Source organism: Mustela erminea, chromosome 19, assembly GCF_009829155.1.
Source record: "Mustela erminea isolate mMusErm1 chromosome 19, mMusErm1.Pri, whole genome shotgun sequence".
Classification (NCBI taxonomy): domain Eukaryota; kingdom Metazoa; phylum Chordata; class Mammalia; order Carnivora; family Mustelidae; genus Mustela; species Mustela erminea.
The window spans coordinates 12,964,564-12,987,370 of record NC_045632.1 but is presented as its reverse complement, the minus strand read 5'-3'; the positions used below and the strand labels follow the sequence as shown (position 1 = coordinate 12,987,370).

The 22,807-nt window shown below is 47.9% G+C and overlaps 3 protein-coding genes across 11 annotated transcripts in view; 1 reads left to right on the top strand and 2 right to left on the bottom strand.

The window, feature by feature from the left end:
• LOC116579383 (zinc finger protein 211-like) overlaps window positions 1–19,998 on the bottom strand; it is a 48,382-nt gene extending 28,384 nt beyond the window's left edge. For both annotated transcript variants that reach the window (XR_004281236.1, XM_032324734.1), the window contains exon 1: window positions 19,925–19,998. The gene's annotated coding sequence lies outside the window, so the exon portion shown is untranslated. The remainder of the gene's footprint in view (window positions 1–19,924) is intronic.
• LOC116579401 (zinc finger protein 501-like) lies at window positions 1,956–5,740 on the top strand. The gene is made up of 2 exons (XM_032324805.1): window positions 1,956–4,556; window positions 4,726–5,740. Exon 1 carries the CDS (start codon window positions 3,212–3,214, stop codon window positions 4,520–4,522), a length of 1,311 nt encoding a protein of 436 aa, XP_032180696.1. The 5' UTR covers window positions 1,956–3,211; the 3' UTR covers window positions 4,523–4,556; window positions 4,726–5,740.
• LOC116579381 (zinc finger protein 154-like) lies at window positions 14,544–20,020 on the bottom strand. 8 transcript variants are annotated; one of them, XM_032324720.1, is made up of 5 exons: window positions 19,925–19,970; window positions 17,853–17,988; window positions 17,504–17,565; window positions 17,250–17,371; window positions 14,544–15,952 (listed from the first exon to the last, which is right to left on the bottom strand). In XM_032324720.1, exons 2-5 carry the CDS (start codon window positions 17,913–17,915, stop codon window positions 14,544–14,546), a joined length of 1,656 nt encoding a protein of 551 aa, XP_032180611.1. In that variant the 5' UTR covers window positions 17,916–17,988; window positions 19,925–19,970. The 8 variants fall into 8 exon arrangements, with proteins under 8 accessions (XP_032180611.1, XP_032180613.1, XP_032180614.1 ...); XM_032324722.1 differs by lacking the exon at window positions 17,853–17,988 and having other exon boundaries at window positions 19,925–20,007; XM_032324723.1 differs by lacking the exon at window positions 17,853–17,988 and having other exon boundaries at window positions 17,504–17,562; window positions 19,925–19,998.
• Window positions 20,021–22,807: the final 2,787 nt, after the last annotated feature.

Genomic DNA, 22,807 nt, shown 5'->3' with positions numbered 1-22,807 from the left:
CAGGTGGTAGGCTGGGCTAGGTGATCCCAGGCATTGCACATAGAAGAATGTGCAAAGGCTTGGAGGACTCAGGGACCTGCAGGTGTCCTTTCTTTTCCTTGGGAACTGGGAGGAGTGAGGCAGGAGTCAGGTCTGGACACCCCGGTGTTGGGTGTTCTGGGAGGTTTGGAGGAGTAAAGGCATGTGACTTGACCCAGGTCTCATCGGGCTTCCTGGGGCTGCAGCATGGAGAGGAGTAGAGGTGTGAAATTGGTGGTAGGAAGAGAAGGGAGGAGGCTACTGCAGTAGTTTGGGTAACTGTGATGGTGGCCGGAGCAGGGTGGTGGCCATGGAGAAATGGCTGGTTCAGCGTTAGTGTTCTAGGTGTGGCTTTCTTGGTTTTCTAATTTTGAGGTAGAGCGAGGTGGGGGATAACTTGAGGGCTTGGCTTTGACAGGTGGAAGGATTGAAGCTCCATCAGTTGAGATGTGTAAGTTCATAGAGTAATTTTCACTGGGGATTTCTGGTCCGTTAAGAGTAGATGTTCAGAGAACAGTTTGTGCGCCTCTGGAACTCAGAGGAGGAGTTTGGGATGTAGACTTCTCCAAAAGGTGAAGAATATGTGGACCAGGGAGAAGCTGTAGATATTGGGCATCTTGGTCAGGATAATGGTCATAGTAGCCCTGGAAGAAGAGGGTGGGTCTGAAAACTAGGTTTCCTGCTTGGCTCCCTGGCCGTGGGGGTGGATGTCAGAACACGGATCAAGGAGAGAAGTGATCATAGAGAAGGAGGGGAGAGTGTATGGTTTGGTATGTGGCCAGGAGCTCCAGGGAACAAGTGGACAGGAGATGGGTGTGGAGGTGTAGGAGTAATTCAAACAACATGACGCTGAGATGGGGGCTGGTGCTTGTTCTCTGTTCTGCAGACTTACCAGGATTTCACTGTGTCCCTTGGTGGGGTCCAAGTATTCAGGTGAGGCTGGTGCATTAGCTTGGGGTACAAGTGGTCATTTATGAGACTGACTGGAGGTGCGGTGCGAGGCCAGTGGAGCTGAGTGTTGGATGAGGTTAGATGGAGAGAGGACAGTGTGACTGGAGAGAGCACATCAGGTGCGTGTGTCACACAGGTGGAGGAGAGCTGTGGGTATCTGAAATCTCGTATTATTCTTGGTAGTGAGGCTAAAGCAAGAACAGGGAGGGAGGCTTTCCTAGTAGCACTCAAGGCTTCCTCTGTCAGTGGGAACCATCAGTCTGGAGTAGTATTTGATCCTGCTTGAAACTGCAAGGCTTTTTCTGGACCATATATGCTGAGTAACATGTAGAAAGGCCAAGGAGCTGACTCTGGTGTAGGGAAGGAGGGGGCTGTAGCTGTGGGAGTGCAGCTGTGAGAAGTGTGGCAGAAAGAGAGTGAGTGTAAACACATGACCACAGGACCCTAGAATTGGGGTCATAAGGATGAAGGATATTGCCACATTTTTTTGCATCTTGGAGGGATGATCCAGGAGTTTTTGGTGGTATTGCCTGGTAATACAAGAGTCAGATTGTGCACACCCTCTCTATAGCCAGCTTCTCTCCCTAACCTGTGTTTGTGACACCAACTATACTGACAAGAGGTAGCATGACTGCCATGCCATGTCCAGTTCAGATGTCTATCTGTCCGTCTGCCTGTTGTTGTGGGAAGACTCAGTATCAGGAGTGTGTGGAGTAGGTGACTCCAAGGACACACCCAGGCCTGGTATCTCCTCTGAAGTGTGGAGTAGACTGAGCTGAGGGTAGATGTGGAGGATGGGGTTATAATGAATTTGGACTCCTAGGAGGGATGTTGATCATAGAATGAACTGTCCACATTACAACAGAATATGAACTTCGAGGATGTGGCCGTGTACTTCTCCTGAGAGGAGTGGGGACTCCTTGATGAACCTCAGAGGCGCCTCTACTGCAGTGTGATGCTGGAGAACTTGGCACTTGTGGCCTCACTGGGTAAGACTGTCACCTTGCTCCTTGTGTCCTGAAGTGATGTCCTGCTTTTCCTTTTTTCCCCAGAATTCTCTCTTTCTTTCCCACAGCTGGACCATGGGCTCTGCTCATTTCTGTGACTTCCTTGTTATGTGTGCTGTGGGTCCCTGTGCTGAGCTGTGTAGAGTGCCCAGAGCAATCGACTCCTCAAGCATCCCTCATACCTGTTACTTCAAAAAGTGCAGGGAAGGGTCTGGAAGTCAGGAGTCTTGAAGTTAACTTAATGGATCCCACCTTGTTTGCCTTCTCCCTGGCTGGGTGACTGTGTCCACATTCCTGGCTTCCAGCTGTGCCCCTTTCCTCTAGCTGACAGTTCTTTGCAACTGCTTGTGCCAGGTCATGATCATCATTCACATGAACCATGGGCCGTTCTTGTAGGACCCTCCTTCAATTGTATTTTTATTTTCCTTCCTGAATATTACTGCATGACAAGTTGCATGGGGCCAGTGGGGGCCACTTGGGGCCACTCATTGTGTGTCTTTCATTAAGACTTGCATCATTCAGGTTCTGAGGAGTTACACAGTGGAGAGTGCAGGGAAAACACTGGTTTTACAGGGTGGATGTGGCAAAGATGGTCTCAGAGGAGGTCTGGCCCTCAAGAGTGTCAGCTGGGGGAGGGCATGACATCAGGGCTGTGTTCAGATCACACTGGCGACTTGCCATGTGTTCAGTAGCGTTTTGGTGCAGGTACCACCAACCACGTGTTGTTTCTACCTTTTCTTCTGCATACTTAACACTTTGCTGACTTGTCATTTCACCAGAGACTTGCAGCTCCTTACACCCTTGTGGCCTTCCTGGGCTACCAGTTCCTCTGCACTGCTCCCTTTACGATGTCCTCCAACAGTGACCTGCATGTGGTGTCAGGAGGTGTGCACATGTCCTTACGTCATCCTTGAACCTGCTCTTCAGGTCCAGCTGAGTTTTATCGGGACAGGCCATAGCCAGCCTCCCACACAGTGTGCCCGTGTCGCTGGCAGATAAGGTCCAACTGGAGGAGGAATGAGGAGGCAGGAGCCCCTCCTCTATGTGGTGCACCCTATGCTTGTGTCTTGTCTGTTGAGGTCTTCTCTTCTGGTCTCTTCAGAGGCTTAGTACTGCCAAGCAGCCCCTACCCCAACCTGCCCCCAGCTGCCTTGTTCTCAAAGCAATCACCTGGACACAACTTGTTGTGTCAGATACACCTTTGAAATGGGGCTTCCCCCCTTCCACCGAAGTCAATGTGCATTTCTTCAGCATTTCTGCTTTCATGTTGTAGGCATGGGATGAGGAGGCCCCTTCTGAGCAGGCTGTTTGTAGGAGAGTCCCAGATCAGGGCTTCTCAGGCAGGTCTGTCCACACAGAAGATCAGCCCTGTGAGATGTGTATCCCAGTGTCGAAAGATACTTCACACCATTGCTGAGTGCCAAACAGTATACCCTTGGCAGAAACCATACTTGGGTGCCACATGTGTGAGATGCTTCTCTTTCCATGCAGACCTTCACCAGCAACAGAGGCATGGCAGTCAGGAGAAGCCCTGGAAAAGAGATGTGGACAGGGCCTTGTGTGTGACAAGCTGCAACTTCTGTGTGTCAGGGCAGCCTTTCACATGTAGGAAGGTTGGAGAGAGCTCCCCAGCCGCCTTGAGACATCTACAGCTCCAGACTAGTTCCAACACTGAGGAGCCACATGGTGGCAGCCAGAGTGGGGAGGCCTATTGCAGCAGGAAAAGTCAGTACAATGGGGGTCAGTGTGGAAAAGCTAACAGCCACGACTGTGCACTTGATCAACATTGGAGTGTCTGCTCTGGAGAAGGGCTTTATGAGGGGGGCAAGTGTGGGAAAGCCTTCAGCTACAACTACAGACTTGTGCAGCACCAGCGAATTCACACTGAACGAAGGCCATATGAGTGTAGTGAATGTGGGAAATTCTTTAGCCAGATCTCTGGCCTTAGTAAAGACTGGAGAATTCACAGTGATAAAGAGCCTTACGGATGCAGAGAATGTGGACAATTTCTTACCCATAACTTCAGTTTCATAAAACACTGGAGAATTCACACTAGAGAAAGAACTTATGAATGCAATGAATGTGGAAAAGTCTTTATCTGGAGATCTAAAGTCATTCACCACCGGAGACTACACACTAGAGGAATGCATTATGGCTGTGGTGAATGTGGGAAATCTTTTAGCTACAAATCCAACCTTATCGAACACCATAGAGTTCACACTAGAGAAAGGCCTTCTGAGTGTATCGAATGTGGGAAGTCCTTTAGACAAAGCTCTAGCCTTTTCCGACACCAGAGAGTTCACCCTGGAGAAAGGCCATATAATTGCAGCGAACGTGGGAAATCCTTTGGACAGATCTTTGACCTCATTCGACATGGGAGAGTTCACAGTGGAGAAATGCCTTATGAGTGCAGTGAATGTGGGAAGTCCTTTAGACAGTTCTCTAACCTCATTCAACACCAGAGTGTTCATACTGGAAAAAGGCCTTTTTGGTGCGGTGTTTGTGGGAAATCCTTTAGCTGCAGATTTATCCTTATTCAACATTAGAGAGTTCACACTGGAGAAAGACCTTATGAATGCAATGAACGTGGAAAATCCTTTACCCGAAAATCTGACCTCATTCAACACCAGTTGGATTCATACTGGCACAAGACCTTATGAGTGCAGCGAATGTAAGAAATCTTTTAGGCAACGGTCTGTCCTCATTCAACACCAGAGAGTTCATTCTGGAGAAAAGCCATATGAATGTGGGGAATGTGGGAAATCCTTTAGCCAAAATGCTAGCCTTATTCAACACCAGAGAGTTCACACTGGAGAAAGACCTTATGAATGCAGCAAGTGTGGGAAATCAAAATTTTAGCCGCAAATCTAACCTCCTCAGACACAGGAGAGTTCACACTGGAGAAAACCCTTGAATGTGAGGTACATTAGAATTCTTTGTATTATTGCCGAGTAGGATTCTCTTCTGTGGATAATGGCTTTATCCGTGCATCTGTTCTGGACATACAGGTTATTTCCAGGTTTGCGGTGTTTACAAATAAAGCTCCTGTGAATATTTACATTCATTTCTTTATGTGGATGTTTTATTTCTCTTGTTGTAATAACTGAAACTGCCAGAGAGATCAGTTTCCCACTTCTTAGAAGTGGGAAACTGATCTATAATGGTTATGCTCTTTGGCCTTCCCACCAGTAGCACATGTCAATTCAAGTTCCGTGACATCCTTGAAACAAGTATGTAGTGGTAAGTCACTTTGGTTTTAATTCCATATCCCAAAGTGTTCGTGATGTTGAGCATTTGTCATTTATTTGCTCTACGTTTGTCTTTGATAAAATGTGTGCTTGTAATCTTTTGCCTGTTTTCTTTTTATGTATTTCTGTATTTCTTACATGGAACAATTGTTTTTGAGTACTAGAAAATTTTTCTCCCTCAACTTTTTGTCCTTTTCACAACTGAAAGCCCACATGCTCCAGACTTATGAATATGTTAGTCTGCATCAGCATATTCTCCTCTGCTTTCTTAACTTAGTAACACATTAAATCAGGCCTAGGTTTTAATCTTTGGCAACCCCTGGTTGCCACGGTAACCCTCATGGTAAATGTCAAATTGCCAAGGTGATGTCACTGAACACGGAGTTGGTAAAATACTCCAGTAGCAACTCATTGTGTTTCTGTTCCCAAAGTACTGAGAGCGTGACCATAGATAACTTTAAGAACATAGGTAATAAAACTGTAAAATGACCAGTAAGTGGCAAGTTTTAAATATTTGTGGATGTTTCTGTTTTTGTTTTGTTTTGTTTTTTAAGTATTTATTTCAGAGAGAGAGTGTGCATGAGTGGGGGGAGGGAGAGGGGTAAAGGGAGAGAGGAAGGAAAGCAGGCTCCCTGCTAAGTACAGAGCCCAATGGGCTCAATCCCAAGACCCTGAGATCACGACCTGAGCTGAAGCCAAGAATTGGACGCTTAATGGACTGAGCCATCTAGGCGCCCCTAAATATTTGTTTTGTAAAAAGAGTTTAAGTGTGCTTGACTTAAACCACACATACTTTATTATACTTTTTTATTTTTTTAAGATTTTTCTTTCTTTCTTTGACAGAGATCACAAGTAGGCAGAGTTGGGGGAAGCACCGTGCAGAGAGCCTGATGTGGGGTCAATTCCAGGACCCTGAGATCATGACCTGAGCTGAAGGCAGAGGCTCAACCCACTGAGCCACCCAGGCACCCCTTTATTTTATTTTTTTTAAAGATTTTATTTATTTATTTGACAGAGACAGAGCACAAGCAGGCAGAGGATGAGGGAGAAGCAGGCTCCCCACTGAGCAGGGAGCATGGGCTCAATCCCAGGACCCCAGGATCATGAACTGAGCTGAAGGCAGCCATTTAACCCACTGGAGCCACCCAGGAGCCCCAAACTGCACATTTTAAATACACATTTTGATGCTTTCATAAATGTATTTCTGAAGCTAAGTTCCTCCTCCCCTTTTCAATTCATCTTTTTCAACATATAAAATTACTGATACAAGGAGATACTCTAACTTTTGTAATGGCTATTTACATATATATCTGTGAATAAGACTGCTAAGAAGTCCCATTAACCCTATCACACACAGCCTTCCATCATCATCGTTTTCATGGTGGTTCTTGTATCCCCATGCATACTGGTGGGTTATTTTACATGTAAACATAGATATGTCACTGCAAAACGTCTTAAGAATTTCAAAAATATCAGGACTTCCATAACTCTGATAACTTGAATACATACCAAAAAATTTAAATATAAGTGTTATGCTAAATTTTATTGATTGGATTAGCTACTGAAGGCAGATTGAATGCAACCATACCAATCATATGGCTTTTAATACATGTGTCTTTTGAGTATTCACCTTACCTCTTTTATTTTGTTCACTGAAAAATTTAAGGTGTTAATAATTTTATATAGTACAATATTTCTGTAATTTCAAATTCTGAGTTGCCCTTGAAAAGTGCAGATGTCTGTCTACAGTACAAACATATGTATCAATTGTATCTCCTGGTACTTAACACAGTTAGACTTCTCTGCTTCCATTTGTCAAATAAAACATGAATGTTTCAAAGTTACTACTTTTTTTTTTTTGGTTAAGATTTTTAAATTTATTTATTTGGCAGAGAGAGAGATCACAAGTAGAGGAGCAGGCAGAGAAAGAGGGGAAAGCAGGCTCCCTGCTGAGCAGGGAGCCCCATGTGGGGCTCGATCCCAGGACCCCAAGATCATGACCTGAGTCGAAGGCAGAGGCTCAACCCACTGATCCACCGAGGCGCCCCTTTTATTTATTTATTTTTTAAAGGTTTATTTATTTGACAGAGAGATCACAAGTAGGCAGAGCAGCAGGCAGAGAGAGAGAAAGATTTTATTTATTTATGTGAGAGAGAGAACACGAGAGGGGAGAAGGTCAGAGGGAGAAATAGACTCCCTGCTGAACAGGGAGCCTAGGCGGGACTCAATCCTGGGACTCCCAGGATCATGACCTGAGCCGAAGGCAGTCAGTCAACGAACTGAGCCACCCAGGTGCCCCTCTTTTTTTTTTTTTTTTTAAGAGCTTATTAATTTATTTGACAGAGATCACAAGTAGGCAGAGAGAGAGGAGGAAGCAGGCTCCCCATGGAGCAAAGAGCCCGATGTGGGACTCTATCCCAGGACCCTGAGATCATGACCTGAGATGAAGACAGAGGCATTAACCCATTGAGCCACCCAGGTGCCCCTGAAAGTTACTTCTTCAGAAGTTTACAAATCCCAATTTCTCTGCATTTAAAAAATTTTTAAACCTTCTTAATACAAAGCTGAAGTCCCCAAATTAAAAGTTTTAATCTTCCCTTGTTAGTGTATACATATATGAAATCATCACTTTAATTGTATTAGTTTCATTTGCCAATTATACTTCGATACAGGTAACGGAAAAATAAGATTGAAATCATGCAAAAACCTTAATCTGAACACTGAGAAACAGCAACTGAAGAGGAACTTTCCTTTCATCTCAGAGCAAGAATACAGACTATGTTTATTAACTTATTTTCCTCTGAAGACAACACATTTCGTGTTTGGAGAAATAAAAGGTTACTTGTTATGAGTTCCTTTGGAAGACTGATCAGTAAGTGCCTTATCAAGGCTCAGATACTGCTACCAGGGACCATCTGGCACACATTAATTGTACCAGTTCTTTTAACTATAGTCCAGCTTTGATTTGCAGGATAGCCATTGTTTTTTCATAATTATTTTCAGGACCATCAGAGAAAGTAGACAGTCCATCTTGATGGATTGAAATATTGCCAGTGTTCTAATAGAGCCTTCTGGATTTCCTGCTAACTTAGCTTCACCAGTCAGTACAATTTACTAAAGTTACACCGGTTGCTTCTGGAATCCCACTCACAAAAATGTAGAATTTCATTACATTCAAAGAAACATGTATCCTGGAATCCAGAAGGTGTGATGATTACTAGTCTTTTTCCATGGTCTCCACTGTGTCACACAGGAGCTACAGCCTTCACCAAGCCACAGGTGGAGAGCACCTGAAGCCCACTGCAGTAAACTCGTAGTCACTGTGGGCAATAAGGAAGCCACTTCTTTATTATTTATTGGATAAAGTTATAAGTATTTTGTCCATTAAAATTTGCCACATCCTCTATTTGGCTGATTGAATCTCTTGATTCCATTTAATATGCTCACCTTCTAAAAATCTTCCGGCGGGGGGGGGGGGTCTTCTCTGCATGTCTTGTAGCTTTGGCAGAATTTTTTTAAAAAGATAAATTTGGGTGCGCCTGGGTGGCTCAGTCATTAAGCATCTGCCTTCAGCTCAGGTCATGATCCTAGGGCCCTGAGATCGAGCCCCAAGCTGGGCTCCTTGCTCAACAGAAGCCTGCTTCTTCCTCTCCTGCTTCTCCCTATCCCGCTTCTCCCTCCCCCGCTCCCCCTGCCTGTGTTTCCTCCCTCTCTGTCAAATAAATAAATAATTTAAAAAAATAAAAAGCTAAATTTGTGTACTACCCAATACAGTCTATAAACCTACATCTATATAAATTATTACACAATTTAAGTTACTATAAATTCTGGAAGGTCAACTAGGTGTATGTGATAAAGTACAAGAAGAACTAGTCTGAGGATGAAGAAAACATTCACTAAGTGTAGAGTGTCAGGAAGAATATTGCAAAGAGGATAGTGCCTGAGAAGAGTTGGTGCTTATCTGATGATCTAGAAGTCAGGCAATGATTCAGAATCACAGCTTGACAATTTTTTCTGTAAAATAACTGTGAGCCTGCTATCTCTGGCAGTGTAAAGAGCTCATCCCTTGTAAAGCATTAGAAACTTAGTAGCTAACTTTCTTTCTTTTTTTTTTTTTAAACCACTGCCATCTTTTTTTTTTTTTTTTAATATATTTATTTATTTATTTGACAGACAGAGATCACAAGTAGGCAGGGAGGCAGGCAGAGAGAGAGGGGGAGGCAGGCTCCCTGCTGAGCAGAGAGCCCAATGCGGGGCTCGATCCCAGGACTCTGGGATCATGACCTGAGCTGAAGGCAGAGGCCCCAGTAGTTAACTTTCTTTATGCTGTGTTAAGACACACCCTTCTTCATATATCAGTAAGGAGACTTGAAATGAGTTTTATTTTTCATTTGATCTTAGGCCTTAAGTTTTCATTAACTTTCAAATATTTTCCATATCAGGTCTTTAGACTTGTTCCAATCATGGTTTTGCATCTCTTGGTGCAATCAAAGATGGAGAGGAATTCCTGTATGTGTATGCAGAAGACACGAATGAATGATTCAACAAGTTTTTCTTCACCATTGTGGAATTTGAGAAGTCTTTGACGGTGCCGCAGACTTTAACAAAACCAAGTTGAGTGTACATTCTCCAGATACGTGTCTCCTGCACAAAGATATATACTCAAGTGACACTTAAGAATTTTGGCCAGCTCAGAATTCTGCAGATTGAAGGAAACTAAGGACAGGAGGTCTACAAATAGGATAAAGAGAGACAGAGTTGAAAATGAAATACCACTGAGGGCGATTTGAGCTTTATTATAATAAAGTACTTAATGCCAGAGTTCCTAAGTGGACCCTGCAAATACTGTTTATACACAGGATGAAAAGGAAAAATTCTGGTTAATCAGTGGCCTTAATTTTTTTTTAAAGATTTTATTTATTTATTTGACAGAGAGAGATCACAGTAGACAGAGGGGCAGGCAGAGAGAGAGAGAGGGAAGCAGGCTCCCTGCTGAGCAGAGAGCCTGATGCGGGACTCGATCCCAGGACCCTGAGATCATGACCTGAGCCGAAGGCAGCGGCTTAATCCACTGAGCCACCCAGGCGCCCCGTCAGTGGCCTTAATTTTATACTTCTTCCAAATAGGCTTCCTAATACAATTTAGACTCCCAAGTTGCTTACCTGAGAGATTATTTCGGTAGGGTATCTTCTTTGGTAGGTCCGTCAGTGGGTAGAATGTCAGGTGTGCTCTGTGTTTTCAGCTATGTGAAATGCAGATTAAAAATAGGAGTCTCAATTCTCCCTGTTGGATTAAGAGGAGAGACTCTCCGCCTCCCTTTTCTCACAGCATTTAGTTTAAAGAAATTATAAGCACCTCCTAATCCCTTTGAAGACTACACAGGCCTTTGGCCACTAGGGCTCCCTTACTTCTGCGTTCATGACCTGTATTGTTTAATTCCAGAAAGTACGTGCTGTCATGCAAGTAAGTTTCTTTTTCCTTTGAATAAGGTGAATAAACTAACACACATGGTCACCCCAATGACAAACGAAGTTAGGATAAACTTGTGTGAAGATGATGCTCTCAAGTGACCTTACTTGAGAACACGGTCTATTTCTCTTCTAAATATGTATGTAATGGGTTCTATCTGCTTTTTGTATGACATGGTGAGCTTTTTTCCTGTAAGTCTTTGTAATTTCTTAGCTGATTCCTGGTACACATCACATTCCGGCTTGATATCTATTCAATAATGTGGTGTAAGAAATCTACCTGGTCTTGGTCCCTGGTGCCCTGTTGCTGGCACAGAGCGCCTACAACCCTTGTTATCTCCTGAGTGATAGGAGTACCTTGTGTCATTCCTAAGGAGCCCCCTTTGGAGTCCACCTGAATTTATGCTAAAGAGGTGTGTTAGGGTGGGGGCCCTAAGCAGAATCAGCGTGGGGCGTGGCCATCAGAAAGGGCGGGGATTAGAGGCTTGGAACTCACAGCCCCACCCACTGGCCTCCAGGAAGGGGCTGGAGCTGGAGATGAAAGCTCTGTAAATACTCCCGAACAGGGACAGCTGAGGAGCCCCCAGGTCTGCTGAGGGTGGCACACTGAGGTTCCCTGAGGACAGAAGCTCCTGCACTGGAGGCCCTTCTGCACCTCACTCCATGTTCTTCTTCATCGGCCTGTGAACGTACTTCCGAGGGTTCCGTGAACCACCCAGCAAGGTAATGGAGGGAGAGCAAGGGTCGGGAGCCTCTGGTTTATAGCCAGTCAGTCTGAAGCACAGGGGGCAACCTGGATTTGTGCCGGGCATGCGAAGGGGACAGTCATCCTGTGGGACTGAGCCTTTACCCCGTGTGATGGGATGCTGTCTCCCAGTGGTCAGAGGCAGAATTAACTGCATGGTGGTGCTGGTGAGCACACGTCTCAAGTAGTGGAGTGTGGAGAGGACCCACGGGGGGAGGAAGATTCCGTTCCACATCCCGACAGTCACCACCACACACACCTGCGGGGACAAACCTCATCACCTGTCTCCTCACTAGCTAGTGTGCAGGACTGTGGGCGCGGGTGGTCAGCTGGACAGCCTTTGAGACTCGATAAGCAGCGCCCAGGACGCGGCAAGCTCTAAAGAACAAGGGCCTCAGCCAACAGTAACAAGGCAAGTGGGACCGTGGGTTAACAGACATGTGAGACAGCTACTGTAGGGTGTAGGGAAACAGTCTGGATCTTAACTGCAATACACGTGGCTTCAGAAGCAACATTTGTGAGTCAAATTGAGAAAATGGAGCGTTAATAACATTTGTCATATGTTAAAATAGTTGTTTATTTAGGGGCAAGAAAGCACCACTGCACATGGGAAAGCAGGGTAGGGGGGAGTGGGGGTGAGGGAGGCTGGGGCAGAGGGGAGTGAGAGAGAGAATCTTAAGCAGGCTCCACGCTCAGGGCGGAGCCCAACACCAGGCTCGCTGGGTTCAGTCTCAACCAGGAGATCGTGACCTGAGCCCAAACCAGCAGTTGGAACTTGGAACCAACTGAGACACCCAGGCGCCCCTTCTGCAGCAGACTGACTTGCAGCCCACAAAAGTGGAAACACGTAAAATATCTGTGAACAGATGAATAAGTAAATAAATAGTGCTATATGGATATCTCATAGATACAGTGAACTGTTCATGTAGGCACCACTGATAAACTGTAAAATAAATGTGTCTCACGAGGAGACCCAAGGAAAAGGAGGACACAACACTTCACAACTTCAATCATACAAATTCTAGAAAGTGCAAACTCATTGCTTATAATGAAAAGTCAATGGCAGCCTCGAGGAGAGATTATTAAAGAACACAAAGGAAATGTGGGGGTGATGGAAAACTTTATTATCATGACTGATGGCCTCATGGGCTTATGTGAAAGTCAGTGTCAAACTGCACAATTTAATGTTGGGCATTTCATGTCATTTGTACCTTACTGAAACTTAACAACACGGTTCAAATTAAGTTGGGTTCTCTACGCTTTAGAAGATTAGGTCTGGCCACCATACGGACTCCACCACCTTTCTCCTCATCAGAAGACACCTGTACAAACAGGTGAGCAGTGAAGGCATTCCCAGTTCATTCAACATGGATACTGGCTGAGTCACAAAGACCTCATGGCTGCACCAAGAGATCTCTCCCATCTCTGTCCTTGCTTCGCTGCCATGCACAACCATGGCCTTTGGTGGACAACCCAGACGGACCAAGGAATCCACAAAACCTATAGCGTACTTTCTCCTGACAGGCCCTACACAAGATACATCCATCTCGGGGTCCTGAGAATTTCTCTACCCGCTCATCCTTCACAGTCCTCCCACCTAAACACTGTGCATGCCCTTTCCAAACAGGTACACTGCAACCTGTTTATTGGTCTCCTGCACTCTCTATTAATCCAGTGTTTCTGGACCAACGGTCATTCCCCTGGTCCTTATAATCTTTTTTTTTTTTAAAGATTTGATTTATTTTTTTGTCAGAGAGAGAGAGAATGAGCGAGCACAGGCAACAGAATGGCAAGCAGAGGCTGAGGGAGAAGCAGGCTCCCTGCCAAGCAAGGAGCCCGATGTGGGACTCGATCCCAGGACGCTGGGGTCAGGACCTGAGCCAAAAGCAGCCACTTAACCAACTGAGCCACCCAGGTGTCCCTAGTCTTTATAATCTTAAAATCAGTGACATTATGCTACAGAATTCAGAGGATCAAGGCCCCTGGCGCTGCTGCTGGCCCTGGAGAATAGACCTCCTTCACCATCAATAGCCCCTGTGAATAAGAAAACAAGACCATTTGCTCAAAAGCACTAAAGGCTGTGAAACAACAACCAACAGCAGCCCCCACTTCAGGCTAAAACAGCTCCCACTCCGGGTGACCCCACAAAACATCCTGGCATCCAGCTATAACTCAGGACCACAGAGCCCTGCAGTCTTTCCTTAAAGGCTTGGAGCAGCCATGCAAACTCGGTCAAAGCTGCGGAGCTGTCTTCTGCCATCATACAGTCCCTTCTGAGGCACACAACTCTCTTCACCCCTTCATGCCCACAAACACAGTTAATTTCAACACACACAGAGTGAACAGAATCCCCAAGATTAATGGTGGCTTAAAAAATATGATCTTTATTGTCGTACAGCAAGAGCAATGGGAGGCAGACTGTTTCTGGGTTGGTGATTTGGAGGCTGGGGAAATGCCTTCAGAGTTTCACAAGGATGATACATCCCTGATATGCCATCCTCCTTTTCAAATCACCAACAGTCCTCTAGGACAAAACTGGGCGAGATCCATGCCCTCTCAGAGAAGAAAAATGGGGAAGGAGTAAGTGCTCAGGCTGCTCATCAGTCCTCCAGCAATTCTCCTGACACCGGGATATGGCCCTGGGCAGGTTCAAAGACTGCAGTGCAGCTGCTACATACCTGGGATTTATGTCGATGTTTGAATGTATGAATGTCAATGCAGGCAAATGGCACCTTCATGAGGGATTTCCTCCAGTGCTGTTACTCTCATCAAATAAATACCTGCGCAGTTAAGGTAGTTGTCCCATTTGAAATTTGTGAACTCCTATGACGTCAAGTCCTTCAGTAGAAGGTTTTCTCATTTTCAAGGCTTTTGTAAGGGCTTTCACGAGTTCTCTGGGGTGTGATGAGGTTAGCCTTTGGTTAGCCATTTTCCACATTCTCCACACTCACGGGCCTTCGTCAAGGGGGACCCAGTAGTGTTTTTAGGAGTTTGGACTCCTAGGTAAAGAATATCCCACATTCAGATACTCACAGAGCCGTTTCAGTATGAATATTTGAATGGTCACTGAAATGGAAGACCCAGTGAATGTTTCAAAGTCACTGTCCTAAAGCCTTTCTCCAGCGTGTACTTTTCTGTGCTTAATGAGGCTAGAACTATGGCTAAAGGATTTCCCACACTCCCTGCACTCGTAAGGTGTTTCTCCAGTGTGAATCCTCCTGTGCTTAATGAGACTGGAGTTTTGAGTGAATGATATCCCACACTCAGTGCACTCATAAGGCCTTGATCCAGTGTGTACTCTCTGGTGTCTGAGGAGACTAGAACTGTAAGTAAAGAATTTCCCACATTCACTGCATTCATAAGGCCTCTCTCCAGTGTGAACTCTCCGATGTTGAAGCAGTGCAGAGCTTTGGCTAAAAGATTTCTCACATTCGCTGCACTTAAAAGGCCTTTCTCCACTATGAACTCTACGGTGTTCAATGAGGCTGGAGTTTTGAGTAAAGGATTTTCCACATTCACTGCACTCATAGGGCCTTGATCCTGAGTGAACTCTCTGGTGTTTTATGAGACTGGAGTGGTAGGAAAAGAATTTTCCACACTCGCTGCACTCATAAGGCCTTTCTCCCGTGTGAACACTGCGGTGTTGAAGGAGCGCAGAGCTTTCGCTGAAGGATTTCCCACATTCACTACATTCATACGGTCGTTCTCCAGTGTGAATTCTCCGATGTTTAATGAGGTTAGACTTGTTGCCAAATAATTTGCCACATTCATCACACTCGTGAGGCCTTGCTCCAGTGTGAACTCTCCGGTGCCGAATGAGGCTAGAGCTCTGCCGAAACGACCTCCCACATTCCCCACACTTGTAAGGCTTTTCCCCAGTGTGCACTCTCCAGTGGTCCCTGAGGCTGTAGCTCTTGCTAAAAGATTTCCCACATTCACTGCACATGAAGCATCTTTCTCTAGTGAGGTCTCTCTGGTGATAAGCAAGTGTGTGTTTGCAACTGAAGTCCTTTGTGCCTTCTGCCCAGCTGCGTTGCAGTTTCCTTCCATGGGAGGACGTCCCATACTCAGTTCTCCTGTATGACGTCTCCCTGTTGGGTGGGGCTTGATGCTGGAGGAATCTCGAGGTGGCCAAGATGTCCCTCACAGGCCAAGATGTCACCTCCCCACAGGAAAAGGGTTTCCCTAACACACAGAATTTGTAGTCCTTCACAAAAGAAGCTCTGCCCATGTTGCTTCTGAAGCATTTCTCTCCAGTGTGCTGCTCCTGGTGCGGAAGGTCTGCATCGAAATACAACTGTCCCTTGTGTGCCCCAATACTGTAGAGATTCTGTCCACAAAGTGTTGCCAGGTGCTCACTGGACAGCAAAAGGTCTCTCAAGTCCTGGCCACACACCTCACGAGGATGGGCCTTCTGGGGAGACACAACTGCCTGCAAAGTCCTGACCTGCGACGCTCTTTGTACAGAAATGCTCTGCTCAGGTGCCTCGTCATCCTCTGCTCCCTGCCTGCAGCCTGAAAGCAAGAAATGCTGGTGAAGTGCACGCTGCCTGTGGTGGGAGGGGGCAGCTACTATGCAAGCTCCAGATGTGTGTCTAGCAGTCCCAGGAACCAGTGCTTGGGATGGTTTGCAGGACCAGGGAGATGGCTCAGGTGGAAGATGGGGCTGCTCGGCAGTAGCAGGCTCAGAGCAGAGAATGGGAGAGGCCTCATGAGGTGAAGGAGGCAAACATGCACTGTGTGACCCAGAGACAGAAGTGGTCTGCAATTTATTCCTCTGCCAACAATTTTCCAAAGCAACCTATCTCCTGCTGACACACCTATTCCGTGCAGAAGGGTGTGTCAAGTCCCAAGGAAATAGGACTGTAACCTGGCAGGTGGTTTTCTGAACTGCTTACACGGGCACACCTCATGGTGCAACAGCAGCCAGTGTGCAAAGTGCTGCAGATGGCCTGGTGAGAAAATGAGTGGGCTAGGGATCCCAGAAATGCGAGGTTAACCCCACACCAGAAGGAAGAGTAGAAGCAAGTAACAGAGTTGACAAATCGGCAAAGTGCCAAGAAAAGGGAAGAAAAGACAGAAATGAAATGTGGCCCCTGGCATCAGAATACTAGTCAAACAAATAGGCTTCTGGTCTGATGTGAACACAGCACTGACATCATCTCCTCCAGGTACCATTCTGCAGCCTTTGTGTTTTGTGTGCGTCAATGTACCTACCATGAACCACCCTGGGGTCTCCAATCCAACCCCACTCCCACAATCAGCAAGCCCATGACAACTTCATGATACAAATTCTAAGGAAAAGACAGTTGAGTAGCCACCAGTATCCCAGAACAACTCAGCACACAACAGCCCATGGCAAAGAGAACTAAATAGTCCCCAGACAAGTCTGGAGGAGAGTTTCATGAGAATAGCCCATGGTCCATAAACATAATAATTTTGTCAGAGACAGCAAGTCCTGGCACAGGGAGGCAGAGGAAGCCTCAGCAGAGAAAGGAAATAGACGTGGAGCATGCATCGAGACAAAGTAACCCAGTCAGGGAAAGGGCAAATAAGGGGATATCCATTGGGTTCACTGCAAGACTCCTGACCCTGATTCCCTCCCTGAAATTCAGCAGGAAGGCTGCTGCTGGGGCTGTTCAAGTAAGAAGGGTGGTGCACTGACCTCAGCCTTACCAACCACAGCACCTACCCCTGGAACTGGGGAAGGAACCTGTGGCTCATGGTCCCTATGTCAAGATAGACTGTTCCTGGGGACCAAGGGAAGGTCAGAGACTAGCTCAGGCCACAGGGATGGGGTTGAGTGTCTTACCCAAGGAGGTTATAAGTGCCAAGTTCTCCAGCATCACATCCTGGTACAGACATCTCTGAGCCTCATCAAGGAGACCCCATTCCTCCCAGGAGAAGTACACAGCCACGTCTTCAAAGGTCACCCTGCCCTGGCAGGATGGGGACAGATGAAACCACAGAAAGATCCTCTCCCAAGAACCCATATCCCTTTTCCCACCCACATCTACCCTATGCCCATCCTCCCCCGATCATCCCAACTGAGAAGAAAAACCACACCCCAGTGCCTGGATGCCATGATGCCACTGTCTCCTCGTGGGCCCACTGATCAGAGGGTCCTGCTGAAACAAGATGCAGGTAGATGACTGAATATCTAAGTTGTGGACCTGGCACAGACGGATCCTCCTGGCCATCTGGGTTATTCTGCTGAAAACCAGGGCCCTGGCATCAGTAAGGCATACTCCCTCCCCAAGTACACATTGTTCTTGAGCCTGAATTCCACAGCCACATGCCTATTGTCACCACATCTCATTGTCCCGCATCACAGAAATCTCCCTGGGCTCCCCCGCACGTCACTGTTATTTTTATCACCTCCTCTTCACCCCATTGCTAAGGGCAGGAGTCCCACCTTAGGGTTATGGGGATGGTCAACACATGACACCTGACCATAGACAGAGGAGACGGACAACATTTTAGTGATCACAGATATTCACAGCCTCGAAGAGGGACACCACACCCCACACAGGCCCACATGGGGTGGCACTCTGAAAAAGAGTGAATAACCAGGAGCTGTGGAATGCAAGCTTCATAGGATTGAGAGGGTGAGGTTCCTGTAAGAGGATGGGATTGGCTTGTCTGAGTAACTCCATGGGCTGGCAGGGCACTGAAACCCATCCAAAGGGATAAGCAGGAAACGCACCTTTGATGAAAAAGTTGTTTAATTAGTAGGAGGCCTTCCCAATAGCAGAAGAGTGTGGAGGAGAACTTACACCCAGGCCTTGAGTTACTGCATCTTGCACCAGACAAGGTCCTCCTCCACCTGTGCAGCACGTGACCACTCAGCAATCACCATCTTCCTCTGTCCATCCGACCCTCTTCCAAAGCAAGGCTCCTTGGTGGCCTACCCTAGGCTTAGTGACTCTCACAGATGATCACATCAGCACATACACGTGACCTTATTCCTCCAGGATGAGACACCCCAAGCCCTACCACAGTCCTCACAAAACCCTGATGGAGTTCAAATTGGAGAAGCACCAGCAGCACAGGCCCGAGTGTCATCATGTCCTCTGAGCTTCTGTGTCCTTCTCATGTCTACTCCTCCACTGAAAACCTTGGCCACCTCCCCAAGTATCCTATTCCTGACACACTCTCCCTTCATAGCCACTCACATCCCTCATCTCGAAGTCATACCATCTTCTAAGTATCCAGTCCTAGTCCTCCTTCCTCCCCCAACTTCCTGGCACCGTAACACCTTTACCACCACAACCAGAAGACTCACAACTTCTCACAACTGGGACCCACACAGCTCACTCACCTGGGCCCACAGAGTAGCCATGATGTTTTTAGATGTTTCCCTTTGAACCGCTCCGCAGAGTTCCAGACTGGTGTATCTGGCTGCTCACTCAACGCATCCACTCAGAGCTCTCCAGAAAATCTCCCACCAACATCATTCACAGTACCAAATCCCTCATCTCAGTCAATGGAGCTTCCATTCTTACAGCTGCAGATACAAAAACCCTACAGATATCCCTGAAGCCTCCCTTTCACCCTGTCTTGGTCCACATTAGGAAATCAGTGGTCACTTTTTCAAAACACATATCCAGAATCCAATGACACCTAAGCCAGAACTCTGGGCCAGTAACCGTCACCTAAACTCTGACAGCAGCTTCCACCCTGATATTCCTGCATCCTCCCGCAGCCCGCAGTCTATACTCCATGCCACAGCGGGCTGGATCCTATGAAGACCTTGGTAACATCAGGTAGCTGCGCATACTCAAGCCTCGCATGACCACCAGAGGACACGCCCAACTTCTTAGGCAGTCACTCCAGGCCCGACTGCTGTCCCCTTCTCTTTGCTCTCACCCGCCAAAAAACAGAACGGTGCGTTCCGAACAGGTGCAGCTGAGTGTTAACTGGGGCGTGCGCACACTCCACTACCAGTCCCCGCATAGCCTTTCACGCACATTGGTTGCCAGAAACGGAAACCCCTTCACAGAACTCCTGGCGCGGGCCTGGGGTTTCCCCAGGGTCCCCAGACTCAAAACTTGGGGAATGGCACTTAAGATCCCGGGACACAATAGTGCAGAAGACAGGCGGGTGGGGGTCGGGTCAGGCCACCTCCCACTCATTCGGGCTGCCTCTGTAAGCGCCTCTGATGCCGCGGGAACTGGGGAGAGCCCAGCCTTAGACCAACAAGACCCGGGGTCCACCGGCTCAAAGTTCCCTATACCCTTGCCCGGCCCTGAAGACCGGGAAGGCAGCAGCTCAAGCTCCGCGCCTCAGGGCTCAACATCGCCCCTCACCACGTGCCCCTCACCGGAGCCCGCTCCCGCGCGCAGCCCGCCGGCGCTCACACATGCCGGGTCACCCCCGACTCCCTGTCCCAAACACCGGGGCCTGGGCCGCCAGCAGGCGCCCCGCGCTCGGGCCTTCGGGGTCTGGGTGGGGGCGGCGGGGAGGGCCCGGGGGACGAGCGCTTACCGGAGCCGGGTCCCTGGGCGCGGCCGCCGCCATCGGACTCCGTGGGCGGAGAGCACCGGGCCGGTGGTCCCGGTCTCCGCCCCGGCAAGGGGCAGCCCAAGCCGCGTTGCCAAGCTGTGGATCCGCGAACGTGCAGCGCGGACAGAGCCTCCTCTCGCCGCTTCTCGGTCGCGTTAAGTCAGTATGGACGCAGAAAGCCTGACCCTCTCACCCCGCGCGCAAAACCGACAGCGGCTATAATGGCCACCATGCGGAAACAGCCGGAAGTCCCACCCGCACGGCACGCGCACGCGCGGAAGAACCCTTCTGAAGTGCTCATTGGACAGCGGCGCTGTCGCTCGGCTCCGGGCATTCTGGGCGGTGTAGTCCCCACGGCTCTGCGGCCGGGAGTCGGGGAGTCCGCGAAGTCCTGCGGCGAAGGTTGGGCGTCTGGTGGGAGTGGTGCTGGGAAAAGGCCGATGTGCGGCTTCGCTTTTTTTTTTTTTTTTTTTTTTTTTTTGAGAGGACGTGATCGTGTTTCTTTGCAGTGCTCTCTGCAGCCGACCACCCAAGTGTGTGCAGACATTTCGGACCCAGGGAAGTCAGCATAATCCTGAAGGCTAAGGATGTCGCTCTGGATCCTCCCAAAAGCCACAAACCAAACAGACACATTATTCATAGTGTCCGTCAGACACTGATATGTCCACGCCTAGTGGAAGCTAATAAACATTATCTTTTTTCAGTTAGCGTCTCATAATGGTACACTGACTGCTGTGTCACCCCTTAGCAACAGGCAGGTGGACAGACCGATGGCACTTAAGCTCCGGACCTTCTGCGTAAGGCCACAACACCCCACCCCACCCCGCTTTCCAGGCAGTGTTCCTGGGGTTTCCCAGATCGCCTTTCCCAGACACCACCATACACGAGCTCACCCTCACTGTGATGGCACTGAGGGCCCTTGGACAGGAGTTCACACTCCCTCCCCACATGCACATCACTCTTCCTGCCACACCTGTCACAACTGCACTCCCACAGCCACAGCCCCTTGCTGTCCTACTTCATAATCATCTCTGCCTCTCTGATTGTTAATCAGCATATGCTGCCTAGGAAATGTGTGGCTGATTCAAACAGGACCAAGTACTATCCCAGACTCTCATGTCCTCACGACAGAGGCAGCCTTGTCCTAATATGGTCTCCCTCCCTCTAGAGGGCGCTCTACAGACACATGCACACTTCCCCTTTTCTGAGGGCCCCCACTCTTTTCATGAGAACCTAATGCTGATGGGCTCTCTTGAGGATTATCTCATTCAACAGCCCCCAAAACAGACAGTGTGGACCGACTATGATTCCAATTTTCAAAGGAGGAATCTATCTCTCAGAGAGGGTAAGGGACTACCATAAGGCTGCTCAGCCGTGTAACCGCTAGTTAGGTTAGGTTACACTGCCCTGGACCCACTCACCTTGCTCCCTTCTGTTCTTCTCCAGCAGAAATTTCCCAGGACTTGGGCTAGGATTCCCAAACACCTCACCTGCCAGATTGTCTATGGAGCCTGGGACCACCAAGTAACCCCACCCCAACATCTCCACCTGAGGCTCTCCACATCATCAATGTCACCTTAGACCATCTGTTCCCTCACTGCTATTGGCAATAGTTCCTCCTCATGGAGGGAGGAAACCTAAATATGGCTCCTGGGTGGCCCCTCCACTCTGTGCCCCCATGCTAAGCTGTCACCCAGTTATCACTGTCACTATTACAGTGTGAGGCCCTGAAGGACTGAGAGTAGCCACTGAGACCTTCACATATCCCTGCCGGCAGCTATTGCAGGAGACCGTAGTGCTTACAGCTCTTCCTCACCGTTCTTGGCAAATTGCAAATTGTTCTAACAATGGCTGCTAACCTGCTAGAAATTTTCCATTGCTCCCATAAAGCCTGTAAGCCTCCCACCTTCCTCTCCCAATCAGACAGGCTTCTCGGCCCTGGAGACAAACATTTCTGTGTAAAGACTTCTAGGCGCCAACTTGCCCCCCCCCACCTGTCAATCTTTAAACCTGTCTGAGCCTCCAGGCTGTACTTAAGGTATGCACCCAACTTTCTTCTCTGACTCCCACCAGCCCATCACCAAATATGCAGAGATGGGATAGGTTGTTTTCTCCAGGCCAGACTATCTCTACACCCATTCCCCTCATCACACTTGGTCCTTGGAGACTGTACAATTCTGTGTGTTGTTTGGGCATCCATATTGCATACCTGTCTCACAAGTCTCTGTATTTGTGCATTTGTGTTGCCAAGCTGTGGTGAGGTCTGAAAGGGTCCCCAGTGCAGGAGCTTCTGTCCCCATGGAGTTGGGGGTGTGTCACTATCCTGGCACGTGGTTGTTCACCAAGTTCTCCAAACTCTGTGTGGTATGACTGATCACTAACCCAATCTCTAGCTCCTCTCCACTTCATGGAGGGTGGGGCTGAAAGTTCTAAGCTCATGATTTGGTCTTCCTGCGACCAGTCCCCATCCTGAAGCTATCCAGGAACTGCCTCACTGAAACGGAAGACATTCCTATCACCCAGGAAATTCCAGATGACTTAGGGGTTCTGTATCAGGAACCAGTTAGAAGACCAAGTATGAAAACAAAAGATGTTTCTATTGTTCTCATCACTTAAGAAATTACAAGGGCTTTAGGAGCTCTGTGCCTGGAACTAGGGACAGAGACCAACATATATATTTTCTGTTATTTCACAACCTGCCTCACAGAGGTCTTTCCAAACAAAATCTTTCCCTTGTACCAAGAGGTATGTGCAAGAATATTCACAGTAGCAAACCCCTGGAGACAAACCAGGAAAGAGAACAAATAAATGTTCCTCTCCACACAATGGAGCATTATCTGCAGCCCCATAGTCCTCTTATGGAAG